The following is a 22,824-nucleotide window of genomic DNA, read 5'->3' as shown; positions in this document are numbered from 1 at the left end:
GTGTGTGAGTGTGTACTGACTGGTGTGAACCCGGACGCTGCACTGGGAGCAGCTGATGAGGAGGCTCGTCCCATCATCCTCTAGGTGAGGCGTGGCAGGCTGCTCCTCGCACTCTGAGTCTTCCTCTGTGGTGGTGGTGAAGCACATCTCTGGGATGAGGGGCTTCGTCCGCATCCGACCACCTGCCACCATGACAGGACTGTCCACACTGTTGGCACATTCAGTCTGACACAACAAGAGGAACAGGCAGTTAGAGAGCTCTACAGCAGTGACACAAATGCCTGTCCACTCGTTCCTGACATTTTCCTGTGGTCTCTCTAAAGCTGTTTTCAGACCGACAGAGAACTGTGCTGGTGCCCACACCTAATCTTGAACCAGCAAACTTGTTCACATCTAAAATCAGAGCATTCAGGAACAGAAAAATTTGGTTCCCGATGGGCACCAAATGAAACTTGGTTTTTCTAAGCGAACCGTGACGACATGAGTGGATGTCACCAGGTCGATCCATGTTCGCCTGATGAGGTTACATCTCTGGATTCAGCATCACTGCCTTCTTCTCCTCAGCAGATGTTGTAGCAGGGCTTGGTGCAGATAAATAATGATCTGTATTAAAAGTACAAATGCTCACAGGTCGTCAATGATGCAGTCCATAACACTGTTGTCATTACCCTGCCCCCCAAAGGGGAGGCGAGGGGTATTGTTTTTAGTATGGTTTTTTTGTTTAACAACATTCTGACAGCAACTACTGGTTGAATTCACACCAAATTTGGTTTATATATTTCCAGTGACCCAGAATGGATCCCACTACATTTTGGGAACAGTAGGTCAAAGTTCAAATTTTTTATGAATTTTAAAATTCTTCCCATTTACTTAAAATGGGCAAAATATGTGCGAGGGACGGGGTTTGTTGTGCCTGGCACCAATTGTTTTCTCTGCCGTGAAGACATCCGCTTTTGTATGGTCTTTTTTTTTTGTTTGTTTTGGTGGCAAAGCAACACCCTCTGACAATGACATGTCATGGACTTGCATAATGGTATGAACAGTGGTATGGTATGAAGCCGTTCACAGGCAAGCCCTTTAGTTCCCAGTGTAACTGGTGCAGGAACCGGCTCCGACACCAGGCAGGCTGGTCTGAAAATAACTCATGTGGTGCTTCAGATGCAAAGTCAGAAACTCATTAGTAGACATCAACCTGATAGTATATCTCCATATGAACCAAACTGTGGATTTGGAGAACAATCCCTTGATATAAATCTTATAATGTGGGGGAAAAAAAGTTATAAAATAGTCTTTTGGCATCATTGAGCACAAATTCCATAATTACCTTTCAGCATAATTCAAATGGGATGAAAGAACAAAAGACTTTTGCATTTTTTTTTGTTTTGTTTTCAGGCTGTAGAAAATCTCTGTGGCATAAGTATCTGGCTGAGTTTTCAGACAGGAAGGGTGTTTAAATATGTGGATTGACATGGGTAAGTTACTGGTATCTGAACAGACTCTGATCCAACTACTACTTCGTGTCTTAACATGGAAGCTGTGACTCTGTGCCTGCGTAAAATGGCATCAGGTTCTTCTATTTTCTTTTTTTTAATTTGATCTTTTTATTTTGGACCAAGAGAAGAGAGCTGCATAAGGTGTATATGTTTCCAAATTATGCTGGTATGCTGCATCTTTAAGTTCTAATATCAAGAGAATGCATTCGTACAGTAAATGTCCATGAAAACACACTTCGAGACGATGCCGAATTGTAGATGTACTGAATAGGAACTCATAGTGGACACAAAAATATACACAGTAATCTAATCCACTAGATCTGACCTCTTATTATAACTGGATCTGATGTATCCAGGATTTCTTCCTAAAAGTATAGATTTACTTCATCTGTGTAATTGTTCCTCAATTAAATTACTATGATCTTCTGGCAATTTGAAGTTATTTGTTTTTCAGTTTTCTTATATTTTATCTAAAATTTCTAAATCCATGTTTTTTATTAGTTTCCCAAATTATAAACCTATTACTGTGGCCATGTCTACCACAGTCAACAGTGCTTACATGACATTTATTACACTTGTGGAATTAAATCACTTATTTTACTGCATTTCTTGAAATTTATCACAGCTTTTAAACAATGAACTGCATCACATGGCAAACATTGCTTTAAGGAGCGCAGTGGTTACATGACTCTCACAGTGTGTAATATATTGGACATCCAGAATTAAGTAACCATTGTTTGTATTGGGACTTGTACCTGTTGGTATGTGTGGAACAGTGTGCAGATGGAGCAGTACGGAGGTTTGGAGCCCATGCGTTGGTTATACTCCCTCTCTTTCTTCAGGTTTGGAGGTCTGCTCTGCCAGAGGTGAGCCAGAGGTTTAGCCCAGCTCTCCCCTTCCAGACCCCCCTCCTCTACTGGGGGGGTTTCTTCTGGAGCTTCTGAAGCACACAAACACCATACAGTGAACATCCAGGACAGCTTATAAATATTTTTAATTTTAATGTTTCCATATGTTCTAATTGTTCTAAGTTGTAATTGGAGCTGTGCTGTGTGCTCGTGGACCCTGAAAGACAGACCTTCATCACTCATGCCGTCCTTTATGAGTGGGTGATGTCCTGGCAGCTGGCCCAGGTCGCTCTCGGACTCTCCATCAGCAGCTGCCACCTCTGCAGCCTGTTGAAAACAAATATCTACTGTCAACAGCAGAAGGCAGGCTGGACACCAGTATTTACAGCACTATGTTAGGAGTTTAGAATATTTTAACACAATTTCAATCCAAGCTGTGCTAAGTTAAATTGTGATGGCTCTATTTAAACATACTTTAGATTCCAGCTGAATGTTACTTTGCATTAAGCTTGCAGCAGACAGGTAATCTATTACAGTGATCCTCAAAATTGTAACCGCCTTCAATGGCAGTACATTGTTCTTAATGTACTAAATGCTCATGCTAATTGCTAATGCTAAAGGCTCATTTATGCTTGCTTTGCGTATGTAAATAGGTACGTCCGTTTCTAACATTGTCAAGCGTCACTGCCCTCATACTTCCATGTGTCCAGTATGTTGGAAAGAGTGTTTCTCAATCAATCCATCAGTGGGTGTAGCTCCAATTTACAAACTGGCCGAATACCATGAAGAAGAGTAAAGTTTTTTTGAGAAGAACACGAAGAAAGTCAATACTAATAAACATGGCGACGACAGAGGAGGTTTTACTAATGTGGATACTAATGTTGATATTGAAAAGGGTAGTTGTCATAAATATGATGATTGTTTTTCACTAACTCCCACAGTCGCCCTTTGAAAAGTTCTGCTATTCATTGAAATTATTCTCTCCAAATCTCAACACTGCCTCCACAGTTTCCGGTGGTACTGCTCCATATCCTCCATCTGGGTACGCATCCGCAAGCTCCTGGAAAACGGACAGAACTATGTATGTGATGTACGCAGAGGACGGACAGAATGCTCCGTCCGTATCCATCTGCGTCTTTAACGTAGAGCATAAATGAGCCCTAATGCTGATGCTGTGTGTAATAATGCAGGGACTGAATTTCCCTGTGGAGGTAATAAAGTGAGTTAACCTTAAAACTGAAAATCAAAAGTGAGCAAAACATGGGACCACTCACTGTTTTGCTAGCATGTCTGTTGTCGTTCTCCGCCTCTATGTCACTGCTGTCACTCTTCCTCTCCTCCTTGGGCGGAGCCTCTTCCTCTATGTAGTCTCCTTTGGCGTAGCTGTGGACATGCAGGACGTCCGCGGGGCTCAGCGTCCTCTGAAACAGTTTGTGTGCGGGGCTGCAGTTATTGCCCACCTGCGGCTCGTCACTGCCCCCGGCTGCCTCCGAACAGGGAGCCACCACCTGACTCTCAACAGGCTCTGAAGGACCCACATCTGCAGCCACCACACCGTTCTTCTCTTTCTTTACTGGGCTGCGTCTGTTCGAAGTCTTTTTTGCGCTGGCTTTGGTCTGAGATTTAGACTGCGGCTTAGCCTCTTTCTCCTTCTTCGGCTCCGTCTTCACTTTTACTGCATCTGAAAACATAAGGCAGTGGTTTAAAGCAGCTAATACTGACAGAACTGCCCTAAACCTCAAGGTCTGATCAATGTCATCTCAACATCGGTTACTCTTAAGTTGGTGTGGAATGACCCAGTTGAGCATGATGGTACCTATTTTTAAAGTTTCTTCACAGATATTTATGCATAAGGTTGTCCTTGAAGATGTAACACAAAAGCACGGAAAGAAAATAGCAACGAGGTCAAAAGTGGAAAAACCTATAAAACTCTAACTAGAGCAGGGTAATCGAGCCTTAAGTGGTACCTTTTTCTGGCTTGACAGGAACTTTAGTCGGAGACTCCTTGCGGCTGAGCTTAGCCTTCTTTGGCTCCACCTCCTCAGTCTCCTTCACGGTCAGCTCAGGTTTAATGTCCTCAGAGGATTCTACAGCTTCGAGCGGACGCTTAGTCCCGGTCTGTGGCTTTGGACTGAAATACATGAAGACAGTGGAGAAGAATAGTTCAGAAGAAAGGTTCTAGAAGCTGTTATGAAGTTGTGGGAGCAAGGTAACATTTTTAAACGAAGGCATGAAAGTATAAAATAAGATATTCTGTGATACTTTAAGCAAGGTCAAATATTGAGATTTTGTCTATATTCTGTCTATATTCTGAAGAATTCACTAGAGTTGAGGAGAAACGTGGCTGAAGAGCAGTTACAGCACTGCTATGTATTAGTCAGGGGGTTCAAATACAACTACAAATTTAGTGAGATGAATCATTGCTTGTTAACTATTAATAAAGAACTGAAGAACAGTGCGAGAATTCAATATTTGAAAACATAATACTGTAAATTTACTGATAATTTCATTCACTGCTGGTTATTACTATTTCACATGGACCTAATATGCAGGGAAATAAAAAGGAAGACTTTTCCTCTAAACAAACTGTAATGTTATTTAGCTTCACAAGCATGATTTGGACTTTGCATTACATCTGAATGGGAGGATTCTAAAAAATGTTTTCATTTTAGTTTATCAAACTGTGTTTTTATGAACCTAAATTGTGATCATTTTAAACTGATTCAAATGGATCCTTGTTATGTCACAGATGATAGCTCCGAAAAAAAAAAAAAAAACTCAATACAATGCGTTGTGTTTGAGCACAGCTGTTATCATGATGCCAGGTTATTTTCATCTGTGTCTTTTACTTCAATTTGCCTTGTGGATTTAGTCATTTTATAGGAATTTTTATCTTTTAAAATATTTGGGAGAAGCAGATAAGTGTAGCTCTTTTTCAGCAGAATCGTATAAATGAGTGTGAGATTAATGAGCAAAAAATACAACATAGTGGCATTATGGGTAAAAGGTACAGACGGAGGCCAATTCTCACATAGACATAAACACATAAATACTGTTTTAAAACTGACTATAAAACCCAAAGAGGTTTTATATTCCTGTGTCTTTTTATTGCGTTTTTCTTGGGGTTTTTTTATACTCTTGCTGGTTATTTTTTTCTTTTTCCATCTCTTTTCTGTATTCCTATGTACATTCCATATTATCATATTCATTTATTTTAACAGTTTTCCCTTGAAACATAAACTATAATTATAAAAATAAACGCCAGAGGCTGTGCTTTAAATTAGTTTCTATAATTTAAGAGTAAATCACAAATCAAGTAAACACACAGTAGTGATTTTCTGAATATCCTTCACGGTGTTTTACTCTGAAATGTGCCAAATAAACTGATTAAATGAAGCTTTCATCATGCACTGCTCTTTGACTGTTATCTCCTACTCTGCAGTGAAATGTACAGTATGTCAATATTACAATAAGCACTGAGTTTACGGGGGTGAATACAGACCTTTTGTCCTCATTCACAGGCGTTGTGGGCTCTTCGGTTTTGGCTTCAGCTGGAGTCTGCTCTGAAGCCTCGGTTTTGTGTTCTTTGAGGAACTCTGCAGCCTCTGGTGTGGGTTTGGAGTGGTCAATGGGAGCGTTGTCTTTCCCTGCCTTCCACAGCTTGTAACGGTCCGGCTGAAACTTGCGCACAAACACATCCATGGAGATCTTCACCATGTCCTGACGGCACGAACACTGGGAGGAAAACACACATTAACATGTCAGTCTAAATTTAGTCTCAGTCTGTCTGAATTTATTACACATCCTGATAAAAGAACACTTGATATCTGGGTTGTGATCAAGACATTTTAACTATAACTGAAGTTTTCTATGGATACACATCACTTAATGCTGGTTGCTTTAACCAACTGAGACCACATAATAAACGGAGTCCAATCAACTGCTATGGTTTGTTTATGGAGTTAAAAAATAACTAGCCTTTTAAAACTAAAATGGTCCTTTAACCTGGTGTAAAATGTGTGAAAGTGAATAAGGGTCATGAAATTGTGCAGGGGTTTGTAGAGACAAAGACTGCAGTAAAAACAGTTTACAAGTACAAATAAAAACAGAATAATGTGTAAAAGCTTATGCTCTGCACTTACTGTTTATTTCACAGAACCAATTTCTAAGAAACACATCATAGTAAAGGATACAAATGCAGATTAATTTGTTTCTTTTGCCAATTTTGTGTAAATTCTGTAAAAATGTGTGATATATTTTAAAGGAAACCTATTAACAGACTCAAAGAAAACATTCCAGAGACCTTGCCCATAACTTTCACAATACAATTAATATGACCAATTTAGCGACCAAGATAATTTCTATTCTTGTTTATTTTTGAATCTGATGCAACTACCTGCATAAAATTAATTTTTATAATTACTACTCATGTGTAAATCATGTGGTTTACCAGTGTGGCCTGTTTGCCATAATCTATCCATCGTTCTGTGGCAAAGTTGGTGGACTCGGCGCAGTTGAAGCCATGGTTGAAACCAGCGTGATATCCGAATGGGAACGTCACAATGAACTGCCCTGCTTCTTGAGTGACCTGAAGAACAGGAAAAACACACAAGCTTCACTTACATGGACAATATTTCTTGAAATAATTTTGTGTTTTTTGAGTCACACAGTTAAGAGTCTGCAGTGACTCTGCTCTGAAAAGATGTATGTTCATGTGCTTTTTGACATGTGAAAGTAATTTCCCAGGCTTTGAGATAAACGTAACAGAAAAAGTAGTTGTTTTCATTATTAAGATGACCAAACTGCACCATAATCTGGAGGAAGAACATATTCACGACAAGCCTTTTGACCATCGAGGGGCTCTTTAAATCTGTTTATGTCACCAATGAAAACAGTTCATCAGCCACAGACTCGTTTAGCTTTTCTACCTCAATGAAACAGAACCATGTGACCTAATGTTATCTCAAAGTGTGTCATGTGTACCCTACTGATCCAGTTATCAAAGGTTTACACCCACCCTCTCTTCTGACTGAAAATTCATTCTGATCACATCAGTCTGTTTTGAGTGAGGTGTTTACATGAGGCATTTTCAATCCGATTTGGCTGCTTTTCTGATTATCAGTGGAATATCAGGGTCCAGGGAGAGTTCCAGGAGGTGACATCATATACACCTCCACAGCACTAAGTCCATCAGTACAACAGCAATGTCATTCTTCCACCACGTTCTAGTTCACTCATTCATTCGTCATCTGAACCCGCTTTATCCTCACTAGGATCACTGGAGCCTTTCCCAGCTACTCATGGGCGAAGGCGGGGTAAATCCGGGACGAGTCACCAGTTCGTCGTAGGGCTGACACAGAAACGAACAACCAGTCACTCTCACATTCACACCTATGGGCAATTTGGATTAACCAATTAACCTAGCAGTGCATGTCTTTGGATGGTGGGAGGAAGCTGGAGTACCCTGAAAGAACCCATGCAGACACGGGGAGAACGTGCAAACTCCACACAGAAAAGTTCCACCCATCGACTGGTGTTGGAATCGACACATTCTAGTTAGGTCAGTAAAATGTAATGAAATGTAATCAATAACACAAAACCCAACTAGTATTTTAAACATTCTCTTTCCTGCTAGGCTTCTACTAAGTAGGGGTTGAACTAAAACAACAAAGCAGAAGGGAGTTAACCAAGCACATTGTTGTCGAAACCTACAACACACAAGCACAGCGCTCTCCACCAAGACTTAAATTTAGTTAGTTTATTTTCAGTCATATACGCATGTCAAAACAACAGAAGAAAAGAGAAATAATACAATTTGAATGAAAAGGCTCAGGCAGAAGTAAAGCTTATTAATGCCCGCCTACTTTACAGCTTAAGCTACACAATACATAAAGTCAAGTGGAAAGAAAAAAAAAAACACAACATACATACATCTTTTTTCCCAATTACAGCCATAACTCTCAAATATAGACGCATATGTTTTTTTTAATACAACAAAAGAAGTACATTGCTTAAGTTTTAAATTAGCACTATTCCACAGTTGAACCCCTTTACAAGAAATGCATCTTCTTTTAACTTCTTTTTTAGCTTTTTGTGACATAAATTTGCATCTATCTCCCAACTCATATTTATTTTCAGACACTATGAAAAAACTTTTGCACACAATCTGGTAGAGTTTTGTTTTTTGCTTTAAACATGCAAAGTGAAAAACCCACTCACCTTATCAAAGGGTATTCCATACTTTTTCAGGATTGATGGTGAAATTAAAGTCATCTTGTGGCGCAGAAAGGCTTCACAGCTCTGAGCATTTCCTGGAAAGAAACCTGGAAAACGCAGGGAACGATCACATCATCAGCACAAAATTGAGTTCTGGATTATGTTCATGTGCTGCATGAAGATATCTGACATGAACAGGGTTTGTTGTTACACAGAAGACCAGTGACAGAGCTTTGCACTTCCTCTGTAACACCTCTATGCACAAGTAGCCAGTGTGGTTTATACGGCCACGGGTTCAATATAGACAAAGAAACCACATGTTTTACAAAGCTTGAGACTAACATTTCATTAACAGGGTTCACACTCTTTCCCTTCAATTATTTTCCAGGACATTTTCAGCCACTACAGAGACACATTATCAGTTCATGCACTAATACGTTCCCCTCATTCTTTGGAAGTGTTCTTTTCTACAGCTGTAACTTACATTTACGCAAATTGTTTCTATGTTTATTACTCAGACATTTGATGTGCAGTCTATGTCTATAATTTATCTATGAAAAACAACTATGACAAATGTATCATAGAATAATGCAAACACACCCACAGATTACAGCGTAGCACTACATAAGCCTAACAAACTGGAGTTACAATGTTCAACAGGAAAATTCCCAACTCAACTTTCTCTTCTCTCTTACTTTCTCTCCTGCACTTCCTCTAAAAATATTTGTATATTTTCAATAAATCACTGAAAAACAATTTCATCTGTTTCATCTCAGTTAAGACACACAAGGTCACAAGGCAGGGGGAGGATAAATAATATTCCAGGATAACTTTACAGTTTCCAGGACATTTGACCTTTTTTCTCATTTTCCATGTTTTCCATGACTGGAAAATTGGTCAATCATTTTCGAGGTTTTCCAGGACACATGGGAACCCTGATTAACAAGTGTCTCTTGGAAACACATTTCAACATTCTTAGGGTCACATTTTAACTATGTTTGTAGTTGGCAATCTGTTTTAAGCCACATGTGAATACACAGAAACTACAAGATGTTCCCTTTCAGATGAAGTCTAATGCATACAGCTGACCAACACTAAGAATAACTCAACTGAAGCTACGAAGCTCATCAACGCTGTTATCTCCAGTAAAGTCGATTTTTATACTCTACAATCTTTTAACTAGCCCTCCCCAAAGAGCATGAAACTGCTGTAGGTCATCCAGATGCTACAATAAAAGTTTTAACCAGGAATAACAAAACACAGCACTTCACACCGGTTCTAAAATCTTTACACTGGCTTCCTGTTAGTTACAGAAGCGATTTGAAAGTGCTCCTACTAGTTTCGTTTAAAAAATATAAACCAGAAAGGACTCTTAGATCCATGGATTCAGCTAGTTAAGCCCAGCGTCCAGATTAAATGTGGAGAAGCAGCGTTAAACTACTACGTCACAAACAAGTGGAACAACCTGTTAATAGAGATAAAATTTGGGATAAAGCTATCCTTAGTATACGGTCCAGCACACCGTGTGCTAGATTACAACTTATTCAGTTTAAAGTGTTGCATAGAACCCATTTATCAAAATCTCGACTCTCTGCAATCTATCCAAATATTGTGGACCAATGTGACAAGTGTCAAGGATCTCCCTGCAACTTAACCCATATGTTCTTTTCCTGTCCTAAGTTACTGAAATTTTGGGGTGATTACTTTATGATCATGACTAATATTCTTAGGAAAAATATCAATATTCACCCTTTTATAGCGATATTTGGGCTCCCTGTTGACTCCTGTTTTAACCAAATAGAGTCTGATATAATAGCTTTTACATCCCTCCTTGCAAGACGACGTATCTTATTTTTGTGGAAGTCTCCTAAACCCCCGTCTATTTCATTTTGGCTTAGAGATGTTATGTTTTTTCTTAAATTAGAAAAGATTAGACTCTCACTACAAGGCTCCTCAACTAAATTCTTTAATACATGGCAATCTTTTTTAGATTACTTTCAGTCTTTACAAATGCTGCCTTCAGATTGATCTCTCACACCTCCACCCTACTCTGTTTTATTATTGTTTAGGTATTGTTGTTTTTTGTTGTAATTTGTTCTGTCTATCAATTATTGTCACATTTGATACATCTAGGTAATGTCTAATATTTAAAAGTAAACACAGGTATCTACAAGCTATGATTTTATTTTTTTATTTTTTAATTTAATTTAATTTAATTTTTTTAATTTTATTTCCATTAGCTCAATTAATATTCTTGTACACCACAGATTTGATACTGCTTGGACTTATTTGATTTTCTACTGCTCAGAGACTGTTGTGATGTTCTTGTTTCTGCTGTTGCCCCTTCTTGGAGGGCCTTAAGGTTGGATTGGGAATGAGGAAAAATGATATAAAAAGGCAATGTATAATGAATGCATTGTATTTATGTTCCTTTGTATCCTCTGTTACATTGCTCATAAAAAGATAAATTAAAAAAAAAAAAAAAAAAAATAGAGATAAAATTTGCCCCACAAGTAGACGTTTTTAAATCCAGGTTGAAAACACTTCTCTTTTCATTTGCCTATAAATAAACTCTGTGATTTACACTCTTCTCTTATTACTATACAATTCTGGGGAACTTTATATTCTTTTATTCATTTAAACATTGATTTTCTAAAATTATTTTACTCTTGTCTATCATTGTTTTATATATCATGTACTCTCCTCTAATTTGATTTTTTTAATCTCTTCTTCATCATCATCATCATGGAGCCCATTGAATTTCCTTTTTGTATGAAATGCACTATATAAATAACTTATCTTGTCTTTCGTAAGTGAAAGCTCCATGAAAAGTGTGGATGTTAAAAGTATACATTTCTCTGGAAGACGTCCCAGAACTCATTTACCTTTGGCAAGCCGCTCTAGTCTTTTGCCATGCTCAGGTGGGACAACATACCTGTAGAACAGCCAAAGTGGAAACAGATCAGAATATGAAATCATGATAAACAGTATGATATTTATGACAGTAAAAATGCTGCATCCTGCTCCACAGTTTGATCTGTGTGAGTCTGTGACGGTACCAGGACTTTGGCTCTCCAAAGTGCAGGTAGTTGATGCTGTACAGATCCATATCCTCAGTGTGCCATGCAAAGGCGCTCTTCCACATTCCGAAGTATAGGTATGGTGTGTTGACTCCTTTAATCTTGATCCCGCTTTCGTTCTCCACGGTGTCTAAAATGGTGTTCAGACGGCCGATGTTCCATTCAGTCACATCCTGCACAAGAGGGAATTCATAGCAATCAGATGAAACTGCCATAATAGACAACGGCATTGGGGTTTATCATATGGTTTTACAGTGTCATGTCTTTAACCAATTGCTCACAGAGGAACACATTTTTCCAAGCCAATTCTGAAATAATGTGTCTTTAAAACAACTGATGGCCACTAGCTGGTTCCTAAACATCCAGTCTGTAAGCCCTGTTAAAAAAAAAAAAAAAAAAAAAGCCAAATTCTCTCAAGGAATACTCAACAATAATTCAATCCATTCTGGTCTCAGTGATTTGATCTCTAATAATAGATGTACTGGTGGTCCATTAATATGATTTTAGGGCTAACAAAAGTCTTTAAAGGGCTCATATTTTGCTAAACCCACTTTTATTAGTCTTTGCTACATTTATTTGTGTATTTGGACCCTAATAGCTCAAAAAGTTTGAATTTGAACCCTCCAGGTGCTGCAAAGTTATCTTTATATTCTTTTTCATTCAAAAATTTAGTGGGTTTCTACAACCTGTTTTAATTCCTGCTTAATTTGTTACATCCATAACTAGTTACGTCATGACATTTGCACATATAAAGTCAAGACTCCCAACAAACATTTCTCAGAGTACGCCATAATTGTGTTAGCAGCCGCGATTGTAGTCCATACTGAAAATATGTCCAAACTTCGAGCCGATTGCCTAAAATGTTCAGTTATTGGTTGAACGGAATAGAGCAGCACAGTCAACAACTTGGAGGGGGTGGGGTGTGAAGTGGGTAATTTGCATTTAAAGGGCCAGCGCTCAAAACGACCTTTCTCGTATCATTACTCAAAAAAAGGGTTGAAGATGGACCTGTGGAGTTAAATTAATGAAGAATTCAGACCCAAGCATAGCATTTACAGTTTATGTGGACCACAGGGAAATGTTTTAAAATGCATAATTCCATTTAAAAAAAGCAAAATATCACTCCTTTAAAGTTCATGGGCCGAGTCGTACAAGTGGAGCTACTATTTACTGTCATAGTTTTTTGTGGCAGACAATCATGGAACTCTGTTAACCAAATGTTTTACTTGAGTGTTTTCGTGATACATTTTGCAAATGGCTAAAATTTCTCGATGACGTCACATCTCCTATTTAACTGTGGTTGTTTTCAAAAGCTAACTTTAGCTTTAGCATTAGTCTAGTGAGTCCAGTTCCACTCTCATGTCTAAATATTGTCTCTTCTGACTAAAACAACAGGATGGCGACCAATAAAATGCCAAGTTCCAGGATTCAAAACATTATTCCACAAACCCTAGGCTAACATCACAGTGGCTACGTCCACTTTAATACAGTGTATGTTCCTAATACACCTTCTGCATGGGCTTTGTAGTTGAAAGGCGACATTATCAAGGGTATAAAAGATATGTTTAGATTGTTCTTCACTTTGTTAGGAAACATGTATAGAGACAGTCAATTTTAAATGATAAATGAAGAAAAGGATGAGGAAGACTGGGGTTAAAAGGACTAGGTTATTCATAGAAAGACCCTGAGCTACATAGAGATGGAGTGGTTTTGGTGAAGAGCTACAGAGGCATCGAATTAAGCCTCAGTTATCCTGTGGACATACAGTACAGAGGACAGTGAATGTGCTGATCACAGCAGCTCAGTGCTGTTTGAAAAGTCCTTATCTGCAGCCCTACAGCTCACACAGAGTGCTTCAATTATTAGATCAACATGATGGTGTCTCTGTCATTACAACAACAAAGAACAAGACCATGACCATGAAAATGTGCAAATGTCTTTAATGCAGAACTAAAGCCTCATACCTCAGATGAGGACACTTATCTGCAGGTTTTAGGAATCCAAATTTATATTTTTAAAAGCGTGTTTGATCAAACTTAAGACCTTACATTCAAAAAAACACCAGTCCAACAGGCCTCACAGTTAATGCTTAAAGCAGCCTTAATGTTCAATCTACCTTACGTTACACTTACATTTCTCCTTGACTAATGTTTCTGCTACTGACGTTCACGCTGCTAAAGCTCATACCTGAACCCCTTCACTCATGAATGATTGTTGGTGGCTTCAATCATTCCAATCTCCGTTATAATAAAATCCTAAACACTAAACTTGTTATAAATGGTTGTTTGAGCCTGATGAAAACCAACAATTCATGAGTGCTTGTGAGGTTTGGTCATGTTTTAGCAGTATAAGCATCTCTCAAGACTCCAAATAAGTTGAGTTTAGAGAGGAGATGAATTGAATACAGTCGTCACAAATCAGCAGACTGAATAGGAACAATCACACTCCTTTGTGGTATGTGAGAGGAAATCTGAAAGTCTGAATGGTTCCTGAATGAGGCTAAATGACCGGATTTGATATCACATTCACGGAGAAAAATAGTCAGAGCTTCAGCTGTTAACCTTGTATTAACATCTGTATTGAATGGAGATGATTAACAACACTAAAGGCTGTCTGTCTTCATTAGAAACATGAGGTTGGAGAGCAAAAACACTTAACATTTAAATAATGTAGGTATAAAATGGGAAGTTGTCACATTTCAGTGAAGTTTTCACAAGCTTCACATTTGTTACAAAAATAAAGCCACAGGAAAACCACAATTAGTTGAAACAGAAAAAAAAGCAAAATGAATGCATTTCTATACTTGAACTTCTCTTTAAGTTTAATTTAACATTGACATAATCATGAATGCTCTGATTTGATCATATGGAAAAGTTTCCATTACTGTATAGACAAATTGTGACCTTATTCCATTTCACCTTCCTTGACATTAATGCAAGACTAGAAAAGGCATCTGATAAAGGGTAATAAAATGATGAATGTATGAGATTAGATGAGGTTTATAAATGAGAAGGATAATTCTGTACAAATGGCATCATCATGTCTGTTTTCAAACAGAGCTTAGACATAAGTTACAACTAAAATATACTAAAGGCTAAACTTACTCTACTTGGAATCCACATGCATTTCAGTAATTTCCTTCTATGATTCTCAATTCAGAATATGTTACATATTTACCTCCGTCAGGTAGTAGTGTGATCACTTTGCTTTGTGTGTTTGCGTGTTTGTCTGTTTGTTAGCAAGATAACTCAAAAAGTTACAGACAGATTTTCAGGAAATGTTGATACTGGCACAAGGAACAAATGACTAAATTTTGGTGGTGATCGGGGGGGGGGGTCTGCGCTCTTCGAGTGCTTTTCTTGTTTACTAATGTTTATACTGATGTAATACATGCCTACAGACCAGAATTTAGTTTTTAGTTTAGGTTGGACTTAGGTTTGGGATAGTTTTAGTTGAGGATCTTTCTTTAATTTTAGATATCTTGGAGGTTGAAACTGTGGCACATTGTACACTACACCCTTTTTTTCCCCAAATCTGTAAAAAATATATTTTACTTACTATCCTCTTTATGTGTGGGTCACTATTCTTGAGCTCTAGATAACTTATTGATCAACGGATTGATTGCATCCTGTGTTACGAGGGGAAATTGAAAAGGCTACAATGGCCAGGGAGGCCCTGAAGTAAAGAGGGTTAACTGTGTAACAGTGACAAGACCATACACCTGTTGAACTTACTGGATCATACAGTGTCCCACTGACATCAGCCCCATAAAGAGGAGGATTAAAGGTCAGGTTCTTCCAAAACTTCCTCTCCAGCTCATCAAAATCCACATATCGAGGATTACAGAACCTACAGTGACAAAGTTTGGAGTTATTCAGAATCTGCACACGTCTTACAGAGAAGAGTCTGTTAATGGCTCAATGTGACACAGTGATTAGATATCAGATTAATATACTAATAATGTCCGTTGCTGATTAATGTTACTGACTTGTCCATGTTGGAGGTCTTGCGGAACTCGTGGACAGTCATTGGCTTCTTCTGGATGTTGTACTGAGTGAAAAGTCCTGATTGGCCGGTCACTACTTGCTGAATGGGAGCTGGAATCACCAGGTCATCGATGTCGTCATACGTCCGTCTGGGCTTCCAGCCTTTAGGTGGAATAACCTGCCACAGAGGAACATCATGCTTATATTAGATAGATATTTCAATTTCAGGTCATGAATTTAGTCTGAAGTGTAATCATTTTATTTAATTTACACCGAACTATTAAAATGATGTGATTTTTGCCATAATCTGTAAAAAAGCAAGCCTGAATTCAACAAATTAACGACACCACCTATAAGGAATAATGAATCAGAACCTTCAGTACTGGAAACATTACAACAAACATACAGCAAAGTCAGCAGGGTACTGTTATTTTGTTACATAGAACCAAATTTCCAGACATGAACCCCCCTGAAAACCTCTGGAATCTGATCCAAAGAAAATCAGATCAGTCACAAACTATCAAATAAAACTATGCTACTTGTATTTTAGTTGTTTGCAGTAAAGTTCCCAACAGCATTATGAAAGACTGGTGAGAGCACACCAAGACATGTGAAAGCTGAGACTGGAAATCAGGGGTAATTCACCAAATATTGAGTCCTGAACTTGCATTATGTTGTTTAAAAATGAAAAAGAAGAATTTTTCTTTGCCAAGTTTGAACAACTGTGCCTACAAAAACAGGAGAGAAATATTGGCATACTTCCATATTTAAAAGAAGAACTTTATTTCTTTATTAACTATGCCCATGAATGAATACTTTATAATCTATTGATCCAGTATCTTTTTTATTCATTCTGCTCAAATGGCCTATTTATTTTCTGTCAAAGCCCATTTCACTTTTTCCTGTTATATGGAATATTTTTGTATAATAAGCAATACCACATGTGCACTTCCTTTTATCCAAAGGTTCTATTTTGCCATTTTAGACATTTAATGATGTAAATTTCTTTTTGTTTCAGCATCTCTCATATCAAGTGTGGCTTGGATAGAAAAAAAAACAGTTTTAACAATTTCAATAATTAGTTGTTCACTTCTGTCTTTTTCTCCTGGTAAAGATCAAAGTCTGACAGCAAAGTAACTTTTAGAAAGCTAGATTTGGCCAAAACTCAAATATGTTTCATTGCAAATCATCTACAAAAGGACAACAAAGTACATCCTGTCAGTTTGAAACCAAGGAATACTGTAGCATGCAAACAGGAAACTTCACTTTTGAAAATATCTCATTCATTTGACTACCTCAGCCTGCAGTTGCCTCAAAGCGACTGAGATTTGGATGAAGACTGCTGATTTTAATTCCATGCCTGACAGTGAAATGCCATCAGGAGGTTTTCATTTTAGAGTGGTATAGAACGGAGGAACAACAAACCTCATTGACACAGCAGTCTATGACAATTAACACACACCACAAATCAAAATCAAAAAGAGTCATTTTACTTTTGCCATTCCAGCTTTGTGTGCTCCTTGTGACTCCATGTATGCGATGTAGCGGCTGAAGTCTTTGAACTCCTCTTTAGAAGGGGTGAATGTCATGATCCTTGAGGCCATGCTTTGGGCCGGTGTGTCTGTGGTCATCCTGAGAGTGTTGTTCTGACCTAAACTCTGCAGACAGAAAAAAAGAGAAAAACTTTTAGCATGCATGCAGTGGATTTTTCAAATTCTTTAGTTTGAGGCATGATCTGCATCCTGTGTCATCATTTCTTGTCATCCACAGAAAATAAACTAACTTCCAACTGTCAGCTCCTAATACAGGAGCTAAAGCCGCACAATATGTCATTTGAGCATCGATATTGCGACGTATGTGTGCGCAATAGTCACATCCAGGTCCTGCAATGTAGGAGGCAAATCACTAGCAGCAGTTTCAAGTTTGGCATAGTGTTTGTTAAGTAGCAGTATTTAGTTTATTCACAGAATGAGTCTGAGTATCTGGTTCTCTACTGCTATAATATTGTTAACATTTAAGTCTGATCATCTCCAGATGCCTTTACAGCAGAAACAAACATATTTCTTAGATGATGAGGTCAGAAAGACAAAGTAAACCTGCTATCTACTAGACAATATTACTGCTAGAGAGCTGAGAATGGCAGGAATCCCTGCTGCAACAAAGTGAGTTTGCACAGTTGTGTAATGCATTTGTTACAGGCCCTGTTGGGTTTTAGTGTACAACATGTGCAGTTCATCACAAACATGGCTCTTACTGAGTCTGAATAACTTGTTATTAACTTGTTAGTAAAAACAGCGGAACAGAGACGGCACAGAATTGACCTTTTTGTTCTAAAATTTTATAACATTTTATATCTGGGTTAAAAGCTACATTTCACTGAACTTTCTCATACATCTTTGGAAACATTAACACCTAATTTCAACATTTTACTTAAATTTGCACCACATTCTCATTCAGCCTTTTTGCTGTTTATATTCCTCAGCTGTATCATAGCCTTATTAAAATACATTTTCAGTCTTTCCTAAGCAGTTCTAATATGTATTCTGAGAAGAAACACTTTGTGAAACCATAATTCTTTTGGTTATCAGAGGGTGAATCTGTTGTTTTCTATAGATAAATTGCATTATATGTACTAATAATAAAAGATTACTGCTGTTTAAAACATAATTTTGTATTTGGAGGAATAAACATGATCACCAAAAACTATGTTAATTCAGGTCTACACTTAAATCAACTAAAATATAAAATTACTTAATAGTAACAGCCCTGAGACAGAACTTAAGTTTTTTTTAACCATTTATTCTGTTTGTGTAAACTTCAGTGTCCTTTCTCAACAACACTAGTGTTAGCACAAATTGTTAAAATAATATTATAATGGTATAAAGCATGCCACCAAAGACTCGATTCATAAGACTTTAAGTTAATTTACGCAATACCAGCCATAAACAACAATATTTGTTCCATACCATGGATAAAAGGAGCGCATGTTCTGCTATTAGCTTTCAGGCTTCATATCGTATAATAAACTTTAAAAGCAGAATGCATGTAGACCCACCCATGAGGCAGGGGATTGGATAAAATCATGATTGACTCAAACTTGCAGTCTGTGATTGGGTGGTCGCCATGTCTGTTAAAAATGTGGCCCACTAACAGTGCTGCTCCTCAGAAAAATATTTAGCTAGCCGCTAGCTAACATGCTAACTCCTAGATTGTTCCATGTCTTTGCATATGAAAGTATACTCAACAAACACTAAACAGCAGCTGTATTCACGAGTAAACAGCAAGTAACCCAGCACTGCAGGTAACACAAGTTGCCCTGTCAAAGATGGAATAATTTACTGTAAACATAAGCAGCCGCTAAGTGTGTAGCGGACTCACAGATCTGACAGCTGCCTTCGCTCTCTGCTAGCAAACTAGCAAACATGGCTTGTTGCTGAACGTCAGTTTCTTTGCAGAAACTTGTAGATATTCTAAATTTCCAAAAGACAAACACATTCTAAATGGCCAAACATTTACTTACACACACTGAAATGCAGACGAGTTGTTTTTTTCTCGGATCACAAGAAATAGAGTATAAATACAGACATCATCAGTCCGGGTAGAAAAGACAGTCCTCCATTATTCCAGTGACGCATGCCCAGTGTGTGATTGTTTACATGGAGCTCTGGTGGGAGGAGCTTCCGTCCTGGTGTAACCAATCAGAGCGCCCTCTGCTCCAGCCCATGCCTCTGAGGTGTTTTAATCACAGAGGGCTCAGCTGATTAGAGATGCTACCAAACGGTACACCTAAAGCACATTGTGAACAGTTGTGATATTTTTCAGGTTATAAAGATCCTAAATCCCTTCTTACATCATTCAAAACATGCACAGTGAATTCACTCAATGAGAAGACTCTGAACTTCTCTGCTGTAATTGTGGAAAAAAAAGATGCAGTGGAACAATGAAACCAGAAACAAACCACAAAGGTTCATGAGGCGTGTACTCATTCATTTAGATTATTATATTCTATGAATCCATTTATTTCATTAGTGTTGGATAAGAATTACAATGAGTGTTCACACCTTGACACATGGTTTGGTTATGAGTGACAAAAAAAAAAAAAAAAAAATTGAATGAGATAATAAGTTAAAATGAGAAATATATACTGTATTCAGCTGGTTTGCATATTCTGTAGTTTTGCCTCAAAAAGTTCGGAAAAATACAATTTACAAACAGTTTAATTTCCTTAGGTTTAGACATTAACTACTCTAGTATTGTCATGTAAAGTATGCTACATTTTATACTCAAAACAAGACTTTTATAATTTAGTAAGTTTCAGCTTCAATAGTTACTCCAGGGTTAGTATGACTAATGAAAAGTAAGACCAACATTTTTCACAAGTAGAATTAACTTGATGATTAATGATATAGAAGGGTGAAATGGCTCTGCATAGTATGGGAAACGTAAACGTAAACGTTTTAAACTCATTTTAGTTCAGGGGTCACATACATCCCAGTGTGATTTCAAGTGGGTCTGACCAATAAAATACTGACATAATACACCGTAAATATTGACAACTCCAGATTTTTCTCTTTTTTTAGTTTAAAAAAGTAAAATTACATGAAAATGTTTACATTTACAAACTATCCTTTCATAAAAAATTTGAATGACCTGAACAAATATGAACAACGTGAAATGTGTCTTAACAATAAATATGCCTTTGTAGATCCATTGTGATCTGTACATTATAATGCACATGTGCAAACAGTAGGATGAGGCATAATACTGATAAAATTGCATATCTTTTCGAAGAAATTTCAGGTGGTTCATGTTAATTACATTTTTTATAGATAGTTTGTGAATGTAAAAATCTTCAGAATATAATTTTACTAGATTCACTGTAAAACATAGAGAAAAGTTTGGAGTTGACATTATTTATAGGTTATCATGCTATTATTTTACTGGTCCGGCCCACTTGGGATCATTTTGGGCTGTATGTGAACTGAACTGACCTGAGGGTGACATTCCTGCACTAGATACTGCATTTTATTATACTGGATTTAACCCTTTCATGCATAGTGGTCACTACAGTGGACAGTTACTCTACAGCTTTACTCTTGTATATTCATGGGTTTTGTTGTTTTAGTTCTATATCAACCAACACAGTGGACACTTATGCATCATCTCATAAACTGCAATTCATACCATTATTGTAACTTTGCTGTTCTTGATTGGTTCTTGAGTGGAAATCAATTGTTAATATTTATTTTTTGCATATTATCTCCATGAAGTGAGTAATAACTAGTATTAGAATATGTTAAAATGTGAGAAAACCTCAGATTAGCTGCATTAAACATGGTTTCATTTCACTGTTTTCATATCACTTTATGATATTGGGTTTTAAATACATGTTTCTTTGCTTCAAGAATAAAATTCATGGTGTAGCTGAGTGGGCAGTTTTGTAACTCCATGAAAAACAGGTTGATTTAAAAAAAAAAAAAAAAAAAAAAAATCAATCACATTGTTTTTTTTTCATGCCTAAAGAGGAATAAAAACACTCAGGAAAAAAAAATCTTGATTAAGGTTCTCATAATTCATGCATGGAAGGGTTAACACACTATGCAATAGGACATGAATAGCACAAGTGTTGGAACATGGGATTTTCAAAAGTTTTTTGAGCGTCTGTTTTTTTTGTTTTTTTTTGACCAAACAAAATTTCTGTCTTCCAACATAATTATACACAAGACCTAATGTTAGAAGTAATTTAGGATAAAATACAATTACTAGTACAGAATACAAACATTGCTTGTTCTTTGCTCTTCAAAAATGAATGCTAACACTAAATAAAACACAGAAGACATAGTAAACTGAAAAGGAGAGGTAAAAAGAGGAAGAAGGACAAGTGTCTGTGTACGTGTGTATTGTGCAACTCTGCAGTATTTTTACCATGTGGCCCTTACAGAGCTGAGTCCAGGGCTGCAGGCGACACTCCACCACCACCACCACCACCACCACCACCTCCCCCCTACACACACACACACACACACACACACACACAGCATTTTCACACAACTGACACAAACCGACTGCTCTTATATTAAAAACCCAATAATTCAGCTTTATTAACATCAAGGTTCTCAAGACATTGTCTCAGCTTTTTTATTAACAAATACAAAACAGATCATGTATACAACAGATAGACCCCTCCAGCACAACGCAGGGAAATGAATCTTTTACATGTTCCACCTCACTTTGTCATGTCATCCGGTGAAAGCCACAGAGATGCACCACTGCACACTGATGCTGCTTTGAGTTACAAGTCTGTCCTTCTGCAACAATGCTCAATATGTCAAGCTATGATATATGGTGAATAGGGGCAGAAAGGAAGTGGGTTTCGTGTCTATGTAAAGCCATGTATCTTCAAAAGGAAAGATGAGCGGGGCGGTCAGAGATGTGAGGGAATCACTTCTGTATATGATGTAAGACTTGTGTTGGGTGAGCTGCATGTGGTCTGATGAAATAAAGCACTTTTCAGTCTTCTCAAGCACAACTGGGCTCCTTCTGGACTACTTTTACATCAACTTAACATCCTTAGATTTTAAGAAATGAGTATGAACACCTTAAAAAAAAACAAAAAAAAAACACTTTTCAAATCTCAAAGCCATTGGCACACACACCTATGATTTTCAATATGTTTTGATCCAACTCCAGATATGTGAGAGAAAATAATAATATAATGTTAATGGTCTGATCTGGCTGTCAATATGTCTGTGCCCTAGTGAATATAAAATGAACTCAGGTGGGCACAGACACAACTAATTCAAGATTATCTTAGGAAGGTCAGACAGTACAAGACTTTTGGAGTTCGACTCACAGATATTGCAGTTCCCCATTAAAGTTCTGTTGTAAACAAACACAGTTTACATTCAGTGTTACTCACCAAAATGTGTCCTTGAGGTCTAATGCAGCTCTGGAAAAAGAAAAAGGAGGGACCAGTTCTAATTCTCTGACTTGAATTCTATTGTAAACCTTCAGAATGTGGTCAAGAGGAACGTGGATGGTCATAAGCCATCAAATAAAGCCAAGCTGATGCTGTTTTTGCTTTGAGAGGAGCATAAAGCAGCCAGCAGCAAAATGACACACAAAATGAAACAGGGTTCTTCCACCAAATACCAAATATTGTTTTCTGTTTTTTTCCTAAGTGAAAAATTTACAATGGTAT

At 37.5% G+C, this 22,824-nt stretch overlaps 1 protein-coding gene across 1 annotated transcript in view; it reads right to left on the bottom strand.

Moving 5' to 3' along the window:
* The window catches only part of kdm4aa (lysine (K)-specific demethylase 4A, genome duplicate a), a 31,032-nt gene extending 11,776 nt beyond the window's left edge, over positions 1 to 19,256 (bottom strand). The window contains exons 1-14 of the mRNA XM_030132460.1: positions 19,144 to 19,256; positions 17,117 to 17,281; positions 15,626 to 15,801; positions 15,372 to 15,486; positions 11,617 to 11,810; positions 11,443 to 11,492; positions 8,561 to 8,664; positions 6,792 to 6,929; positions 5,844 to 6,076; positions 4,309 to 4,472; positions 3,616 to 4,022; positions 2,572 to 2,668; positions 2,249 to 2,433; positions 21 to 225 (exon numbers count right to left, since the gene is read on the bottom strand). Coding sequence (XP_029988320.1) covers positions 21 to 225; positions 2,249 to 2,433; positions 2,572 to 2,668; positions 3,616 to 4,022; positions 4,309 to 4,472; positions 5,844 to 6,076; positions 6,792 to 6,929; positions 8,561 to 8,664; positions 11,443 to 11,492; positions 11,617 to 11,810; positions 15,372 to 15,486; positions 15,626 to 15,801; positions 17,117 to 17,254 — 2,206 coding nt within the window. The 5' untranslated portion in view covers positions 17,255 to 17,281; positions 19,144 to 19,256. The remainder of the gene's footprint in view (positions 1 to 20; positions 226 to 2,248; positions 2,434 to 2,571; positions 2,669 to 3,615; positions 4,023 to 4,308; positions 4,473 to 5,843; positions 6,077 to 6,791; positions 6,930 to 8,560; positions 8,665 to 11,442; positions 11,493 to 11,616; positions 11,811 to 15,371; positions 15,487 to 15,625; positions 15,802 to 17,116; positions 17,282 to 19,143) is intronic.
* Positions 19,257 to 22,824: the final 3,568 nt, after the last annotated feature.

This window comes from Sphaeramia orbicularis, chromosome 4 (genome assembly GCF_902148855.1).
Source record: "Sphaeramia orbicularis chromosome 4, fSphaOr1.1, whole genome shotgun sequence".
Classification (NCBI taxonomy): Eukaryota; Metazoa; Chordata; class Actinopteri; order Kurtiformes; family Apogonidae; genus Sphaeramia; species Sphaeramia orbicularis.
This window is presented reverse-complemented; position numbering and strand designations above follow the sequence as displayed.